The sequence below is a fragment of the Fundulus heteroclitus genome, chromosome 2, assembly GCF_011125445.2.
Source record: "Fundulus heteroclitus isolate FHET01 chromosome 2, MU-UCD_Fhet_4.1, whole genome shotgun sequence".
Classification (NCBI taxonomy): Eukaryota; Metazoa; Chordata; class Actinopteri; order Cyprinodontiformes; family Fundulidae; genus Fundulus; species Fundulus heteroclitus.
The window spans coordinates 16679638-16688637 of NC_046362.1; the positions used below are offsets into that span (position 1 = coordinate 16679638).

General features: G+C 41.3%; 1 protein-coding gene across 2 annotated transcripts; it reads left to right on the plus strand.

Annotated features, from left to right (window-relative positions):
* Nucleotides 1-1261: 1261 nt before the first annotated feature.
* On the plus strand, nt 1262-5360 carry dnaja (DnaJ heat shock protein family (Hsp40) member A). 2 transcript variants are annotated; one of them, XM_012871494.3, is made up of 8 exons: nt 1262-1398; nt 1646-1787; nt 2820-2994; nt 3089-3193; nt 3292-3519; nt 4251-4481; nt 4580-4680; nt 4769-4984. In XM_012871494.3, exons 2-8 carry the CDS (start codon nt 1656-1658, stop codon nt 4982-4984), a joined length of 1188 nt encoding a protein of 395 aa, XP_012726948.2. In that variant the 5' UTR covers nt 1262-1398; nt 1646-1655. The 2 variants fall into 2 exon arrangements, with proteins under 2 accessions (XP_012726948.2, XP_036005498.1); XM_036149605.1 differs by lacking the exon at nt 1262-1398 and having other exon boundaries at nt 1656-1787; nt 4769-5360.
* The last annotated feature ends 3640 nt before the right edge of the window (nt 5361-9000 follow it).

A 9000-nucleotide genomic window follows, 5' to 3' on the forward strand; every position in this document is an offset into this window, starting at 1 on the left:
CTCCTTTAGGCTTTGTAAGTATACCGCAAAGTGCAGCCGGCTTATTGAAAGTCGATTTTGGTTGATCTGAACAATTAACATTTTAAATCGGTGAAGGACTGGGCGGCTAACGTGTGTAAGATCTGCTGGTCAGTGTCCTACAGAAACTAACCTGCATGTCATTGTTTTAATCACTGCAATGATTTCTTCGGCGGATTAATTGGAAGTTTGGGAGTGATGCCGAGTGGAAACATTGGCGCCAATGGTTTGGCCATATTAATTAATAATTGATCAGAATAAGCAATAAAAGTAAAATGATGCCACACAATTAATTTCTAATCTCTTTAGAAATATGACATTATGAATGAGCAGCTTTCTGAGAATTCCATGACAAATATCAATTACACGTTGCAGTGTTACATACTAGGTATACTTTATCTAAATACAGATTTCTTATTATAAGTTTTTATCTGATCTTTGTGTCCCTCACTTTGTAAAGCACTTTGCGTTACAGTCACATTTTAGATATGCATAAACTACATGTTAAACTACGTTGAGAACCAATCGCTAACATCCTTTGCTCCTCTGACTTGCAATTGTCCCCTGCCTCACCTACTTCAAATCTAAATCTGCCAGGGTGAATAATTTATATTAAGAAAAATACATATTTTTTTAAAAATCCAGCATAGCAACTGTTTTTTTTTTTTTTTTTTTTTTTTTTTTTTTTTTTTTTTTTTTTTTTTTTTTTTGTCGTTGTTACAGCTATTATATGCACAAATACATGCATGTATTTGTGCATGCACCCTTGATGTATTCCCGAAAGTTCCCGAAATAAGAGGAAAAATCTAAATGTAAAGATATTTTTTGCAAAAGTGTGGGGAGAAGTGTTGCTTCCACTTTAGGAAAACCAGAAATGTTGTGGGGTGGTTGGTTAATAGCAGAAGTATGTCTGGCTATTTTGACCAGACTACTGAAAAAAAAATGATGTCTGTGCGAAGCGTGGAGACGAACAACCTTGAAAAGACCTTTCTAAAAACAGGTCTCTTTCACTGTAGCTAGTTGCTGAATTTGCTGTTTATATAACAGCAACACTATCTCCCCCATCCCCCCATGCGCACCGACCGGTGTTGCATAATATTCTTTGACAGACCTTCTTCACCCACTGCCCCTTATATGAAGATAGGAATTAGGTCAAAGTCATCTGAGAAGCAGCAGGTCCCGGGAGGCGCCACCCCTCTCTGGTCTTTTCTAGACTCTCCGTTCAGGCTGCGCGAGGCCTACGTCACATCCGGGTGTCTCTCCTCGGAGCGCTCCAGAAACTTCTGCAAAGCGGCGCGGCTATAAGAGCGAGCCGGGTCCTGCTGGACCAGCTTCTGTTATCTAGCGCTCCGTCAGAGAGACACCGAGAAAACTCAGCAAGTAAGTGGGACACTGCGAGAAAGCTGCTATTTTTAACAGTATTTGGCGTGAAGTTTAATATCCACGGTGCTTAATTGATATCTTTTATTCGTTTTTTTTATATAAGAGAAAAATCGCCCTATTTATAACAACTATCCCCGCATTTCAGGGTTTCGTTTATATGTTTTTTTTTAGTTTAACGACATTTTCTACCGTAACCTCTGCTCTATTATCACAATTCAAGCTGGATCTGTTTATTATTTTACAGGTGAGTCACCATGGTGCACGAAACTGGCTTCTACGACCTCCTGGGTGTCAGCCCCAAAGCCTCGATGGACGAAATAAAGAAAGCCTACAGGAAACTGGCGCTGAAATACCACCCTGACAAGAACCCCAATGAAGGCGAAAAGGTGAGCGAGAGATTTGTTAGATTGTGTGAAAACGGGAGGCAGCCGTTTTTTTTAAAAAACCGGCTGCCTGGTTGAGAGGAGGAGGAGGAGGAGACGGGAACTTTCTGGAAACGTCCGCTGCGCTCTGCGCTGCTCAGACCCTGTCTCAGTGCAGCCAACCAGCGCTGAAGTTAATCTATTAAGATCACATAACCATTTATTTATTTTTCTTTATTAGGATTCAAGAGTTGCGTTTTAATGGCTGCAGGTTTTTAAAAAGATAAAATTCTGAGATGATTTACGTCCTTCCACCCCCCACTTTAAATCAAAACGTGTGATCTGAAATCTCCTAAATAACTTGACTGAAAAGAAGAAGTGGGGAAAAAGAAGATCCTTAAGGATTTCTCTGTAATGGTCCACAGAAAAGCTTTACTAAAACGCTCTTTATATAAAAGCAAACCGTTAATGTGTCAGCGACGGTAGGTTTATTCAGCCATATGTGTTATTTTCCCACTTAAACACTCAGACAAAGAATGGTCCGCAGCGAGACGGAGACTATTACCTTGCACTATATTATTTTTTCAACCTAAACATTCTAGGTAATCCCTGGACTCCAGTACTGTTCTCATAACACTGTTCGATGCCCACGCGTTGCCATTTCTCCCCTTTCTATTTCCAGTTGAAATAAACCACTTCATACCCCTGTACTTAAAGCATTGAATATCAGGGTTTATTTTTCTCTGTACTTACATGACACAATCCCTTGCATAATTCTTTTAAACTGTTTATTCATATTTTTTTATGAAAAATGATCTGGATTGAGCCAGTTGATCATTATGATATATGTATATATAAGAAATTATGACCACTGGCCAAACCAAAATAACTCTAGTCAACTTGGACAGTATTGGTAAAATTGACGGCACCCTTTATTCCGAACTTGAGCAATCTGCAGTTTTTAAAGAGAGCTGGATCTTAGGCACGCTATTATAAACAACTGAATACCACTGCAAGTCTAAAGCCACTTAATGGGGTTCCCCTCTGTTTCAACAGTTCAAGCTCATCTCTCAAGCATACGAGGTGCTGTCTGATCCAAAGAAGAGGGACTTGTACGATCAAGGAGGGGAACAAGCTATCAAAGAGGGCGGCATGAACTCGGGGTCTTCGCCGATGGACATATTTGACATGTTCTTCGGAGGCGGAGGCCGAATGCAGAGAGAGAGACGAGGTGAGATGTAATTTCAGAGTCTAAAGAACACGAACCTGGATGCCGTCGGCTGCGGATATTTAGGCTGAACTTGCGTTTTCTCTTTGCCCTTCAGGGAAGAACGTAGTCCACCAGCTAGGGGTCACGCTGGAAGAGATGTACAACGGTTCGACGAGGAAGCTTGGGCTTCAGAAGAACGTCATTTGTGAGAAATGTGATGGTACGTGTTGAAGCTTTTGAGGAAACCTTTTTTTTTTTTTTTTTCCCCGGGCTCGGAAGGCCAGAGAATTAAACGTATGTTGGTTCCCGCTTTTAAAGGTTACGGCGGCAAAAAGGGGGCCTTGGAGAAGTGCTCCAACTGCAAAGGCAGAGGAGTACAGATCAGGGTGCAGCAGCTGGGGCCGGGCATGATCCAGCAGATCCAGAGCGTGTGTGCCGACTGCCAGGGGCAGGGCGAGAAATTCAGCTCCAAGGACCGATGCAAGAACTGCAACGGACACAAAGTGGAACGCAAGAAGAAAATTCTTGAAGTTCACATTGACAAAGGTAAGACCCGCTGACCTGAAACAGTCGAGAGGAAACCGATCCACTGAGCTATATAATACACTGGAGTGCTGATTTTGCCGAAAAACTGAAGTCACTGGCCGCCATCTTGCTACTCCCTACTCTCACAGAATCCCATAGGATTTGGTTGCAACAATAAGTAGTTTTCTGGCTGTGTGAAAACGTTTCACAGGTAATTCTACAGTCAGTGGATGTACTAACACTATCAACTACTAGGAAATTAGGTGCTGAAATACTTTACATGTTATTCATATTCAATATATATATATGTATACATAAGTATGTATATATGTATCTATGTATATATATGTATACACATATGTGAATATATTTTTTGTATATTGTTATTTATATATTTATAAATGTTAAACATATATATTTAAATGAATAAAATGCAAAATATTTCAGCACATGACTTTCTCAGTACTTGATAGTTTTAGAACATAACATAAAAGTATATAGCATTTGACATTTTAAAAGTCTTAAGCCCGCCCCTGAACATGAGAAAATCCTCGTTATTCGATGCTGTAGCGCACATATTCCCTAGTTACTGGGGGGAAATAGGGAGTACCAATATGGCGGCTGGTGGCTTCAAAGCGACTCGTTCAAACAGCGGGCGATTAGCACTCCAGTGTATTATATAGCTCAGTGAACCAATCCAACCCGATTTAGACGGAGAGGTCGGATTAAAACGTCGCTCTCGCTTGTTGCAGGCATGAAAGACGGGCAGAAAATTACGTTTCACGGAGAGGGCGACCAGGAACCGGGACTAGAACCTGGAGATGTCGTCATCGTCCTGGACCAGAAGGAGCACCCGGTTTTCCAGAGGCAGGGCAACAACCTGATAATGAAGATGGACATCAAACTGGCCGAGGCCCTGTGTGGCTTCAGGAAGACCATCCGGACGTTAGACGGCAGAACGCTCATCGTCGGCACCAAGCCAGGTACAGTACCGCCGTATGCCCACCGGGGGGAGCCAGCGGGCTCTACCTGCCTCGCTGCTGTTCGGCTTCCAGGTGTGCTAACTTTGCTTCTCTCACAGGGGAAGTAATCAGGCACAACCACGTCAAATGTGTGGAAAACGAGGGCATGCCCATCCACAGAGATCCCTACGAGAGGGGAATGCTCATCATTCAGTTCCAGGTGAGATTTTTAACCTCGGATGGTTTTGCAACACCGTCAGCCTTTGTGACGCATCAGACAGCCGGCTGATCACGTTTCCTCCTCCCAGGTGGAGTTCCCGGAGAACCACTGGCTCCCCGAGCATCTCATGTTCCAGCTGGAGAGACTCCTCCCTCCCCGAGACGACGTGATGATCACGGACGACATGGAGGAGGTGGACCTCTGCGAAGTGGACCTGAACGCGCAGCAGAAGCGCCACCACGGAGAAGCCTACGAGGAGGATGAGGAGGGTCCCAGAAGCGGCGTGCAATGTCAGACGCAGTGATTGTAGTTTGGGTTCTAGCTCCTGTTTTTATCTTCGTTTCTTTCTTTTTTTTGGACCGTTTGACTCACTGCAGTTATGGACTTAAAAGCACGAGTCGAACCAACACAGCTGCCAATATTTTTGTGTGTTTTTTTTTAAATATTTTTGAGACAAACGTGTACATGGGGAAAGTGCTTTACAGACTGTATGTTTGTGTAACTGTTGATTCTGTATTTAAGATCTTTTTTTGTCTTCTTTTCTCTGTATATATCCGTCATCAACGGCACACAAGTTCTTTGCGTTCGGAAAGTGAAAGGACGGTTTGTATGCTTTCTGTGAAGGTAACATCAGTTCTAACACATTCTGGTTCATTTAATAAACTACAGAAATCTGGAAATTGCTTTTCATTATTTGGGTTTCAATCTACGCATTTCAGGATGAATTTTTGGAAGGAAAAAAAATGGGATTGTTTTTAAAATGTGTACAGTCTGTTATTTTAAAGGAGGCTAAAATGCTAACAATAACTCATTTAAGGTCAAAAGCCTGAGCAACGTGACTACATGAGATTGGCCAGCATCCTTAAGTTTCTTCCACAAATAGACATCCTGCTTAGTTCTAAAATATTACCTGCTATTAAAGGACCACAGCTCCCTTTCTGTTATACAACACATCATGCAGGTCATTTTATTGGAAAAGTATCAAATACCCCTTAAACGTTTATCACCACAGATTTTGGAATAGCACTTTTTGTGATCGTCACAAAATGGGGTGTGTTTATGAAACGGGAGAAGAATAATGCATGGATTTCTAAAACTTTTTACAAGATGACATTTTTACTGAGGAGAGGTGTTCCTTGTTCCCCCCTGAGTCAGGACTAAAATTCCCCTGTTTTGCTGTGAGACACACCCTTGGATCAGGGTTTTATTCTGGACCTGTGCTTCTGGTTCAGATGCGCAGAACAGGACACGGCAGCTTCAAACTTCAAAATGTTCACGATGAAATCACATTCCTCAGTAAATTATGCAGTACAGAGAAAAATAGATACTTTTTGTTTGTATGCTGTAACATAAACTGGGGAAAAGTCTTAAATCCACGTTGTCCTGTTTTAACATTTCTCAGTACGGTCACAATTGGGACACTCGGTATCTACGTGTATGGTTCTTTATTATAAAAAGCTGTTAAGTTTTGAAAAGGCTTATCTAAATTAATGCAGATGCCAACCACGCCTGTGAATGGAGTAATGTCCTGATTTATAAAACAGATTGTAGAACCCTACCATGTTGATGTTTTTACTCTTATATCCAAACTTTCGTAGAACATTTTTTAGAAATTGATTTTGGAAAAGCATGTGAAATTTTGATATTGAACATGTATGCAAACCTTGAACGCTAAACAATTAGTATTCATGAGAAAAGGTTTAAAAACAAAGCTATTTGAGCTACATTTTTTGGCTTTCTTAATGCCCTTTTACCTAGCTGGCACATTTTAACAAATATTATTCCCTGGTAGTGGAATTCAGTAAGTCTTCATTTAGTACTCATTTAGTATAAATTTAGATCAGCTGGACCCGGATGCTGAGAGGACGATAGACCTAAAGTTCATTTCTACATTCTTAAAAGAACTCCAAGTACAAAAACAGCGCAAACTCAGATGTCTAACATACTGTTACATGTGCACTTTTTTACGTATCGAAGGCTGAAGCGGGGGTCTGTAGCACCTATGAACTTCCTGTGAGAAACATGTAGATGGGTGAATGGATTTATTAAACCCAAAGAGATTCATAAACACAATGTTTATGCAGGTTTCTTCAAAGAGTTGTTGTAGATGCAGATGGCAGTGGGCAGGAAGGATCTTCCGTAGTGGTCTGTCTTCCAGCAGACTGAAGGCACTCGGCTGCTGCGTGATACTCTGATGGAGAGGATGCTCAGTGTTGGTTGTAATGTTCTTCAGTTTATGAAGAATTCTTTGCACCATCATCTCCAGTTGCATCGCCGGTCCAGTCTGTTGTCCAGGTGAACGCTGAGGTATTCATCCTCCACCGCATCCACTTCTTCTACCGAGTTGATGTGTTCATCAACTCCTGATTCTCCTGAAATCTTCAATTATCTTTGTTTTCTTCCCATTCAGCAGGAGACAATTGTTTTCTACATCATTCCACAAAGCTGGCTAAAAAAGAGGAAAGTTGAAAGAGATGGGGTAAAAAAATTATTAACAATGACAGAATTTCCCTTTGTTTTTTAAACCTATTGTATTAATTTTGCTTTTTGCTCTGCACTTTGCCTGTTAGATGACTACTGGGCATGTTCCATTAAAAAAACACACAAAATTATCCCTCCATTTCCTATTTAAGTAATCGCTTAAACAATAATCGTCCATTGCAAATTTTGATTTAAAGCTCATTTAACATATCTGAATATGACGTTTTTCTGATGGTAGAAGTCTACTTTGGTCCTGGGCCCCTCCCCATCAGCTCCAGCCTCCATGGCCAACTAAGCAGATTGTATAGGATATCAAGAGAGTTATTCACATCAGATAAGAAATGAATTGCTTGTAACACATAGAATGTTTACCTAATTGCTTATAATAAAACTGGCTTTAAAAATCCGACTGGTGTGTTCTATCTGTACTTAGAGTTCCCAGAGCGGCCCTGAGATCACTGTTCAACAGGACTGTGCGAAGACAGTTGTTGCATTCCAGTTGCAGTCGGAACTCGGAAATCCCGGCTTCCTATCGGAAAAATCAACTGTAACCACTAATCGGATTTTCCCCACAGAAAGTCGGAGAAATGTTCTAAGGCGGATTGTCTGGTCCAACATGTACATTTGTAAATTGTTTTGCTGACTGCCGCTTCAGCTGGAACACACACAAACACAAAGAGCATCTGTCAAACCGTGGATTTCTTTTGGATATGTAATAACAAAAAGCAAAGGAAAATTGAATCAACAAAGTGCAAATGCACCATCTTGTGCTCAATTATCATCTCGCCAACTAGGTTTTACAAGACAGTATTAAGAGTGCGTCCAAAATCAATGTTAGCTAGAGGCTGCAACCCTGAACCGAATAAATTAAAAGTGGTGTTTGCATGTGGAAAGTACAGCTAAAGGACGTTTAGAGATGCTACACACACACACACACAAAAAACCAGCTCTTCCTGGCCGTCGCCATATTGGAATCCTAACATCGTTCTCTCCCTTTTCTGTCCTTCTACCTTCTTGTTTCAGTGTCCATTTAACATGAAATATTCCCTGCATAGATTATAATAAAGCTTCTTGCATATATATAAATCAAGCGGAGCACTATGGCGAGTAAGGCTCCGCTTGTGAAAGTAAACTCTTTTGGGCTTTTTTTGGCATTAAGACAACTTATTGCCCCATTGCCAGACAGGACACAAAAGAAAGAAAGAAAGAAAGAAAAGGAATCCTAACATTTTATGTGTTTGTTTTTATTTTGGAATCCTAACTTCTCCGATTGTGTTAATAACCGGAACCCTTTTTACTCGGGTTTACCCCTTCCCAGCTGAGCTCATATTTTATTATTCCGAGTCAAATGGAACGCAACAAGTGTGTAGGGAAGTGTCTTTGAAGAGTAGTGTTAGAATAAACCATGAAACAAGCACATCTGGTGGTTTGTATTGTTATTTGCGGCATACATAGTGCCCCCATCTACTTCTGGGGATTTCCATTTTGTTTTGGATCACATAATATATCAGGAAATAGATGTTAACGGCGCAAACAGTAAACCCAGCGTCTTTTGTTCCGCGACCTCTCAATCATCTCCATGGAGACTTGCCTCGTCGGGCGCGGGTTCGTACGTCAACGTCACCGCCATATTGTGTGTGGCAGAAAGCCGTTAAGTTCGGCTGTGGTGAACGTCGATCAGAGAAGATGCCTCATTCCTGTGCTGCATGGAAATGTACCAACCGTTTTATATATTTAAATTATGTATATATATATATATAAGCTCCAACTTCAAGCTCCGCCAATCACGTCCCCTGTTGTGTCCGAAACTACACATCCCAGAGGGCAAAGCGGAAGCAA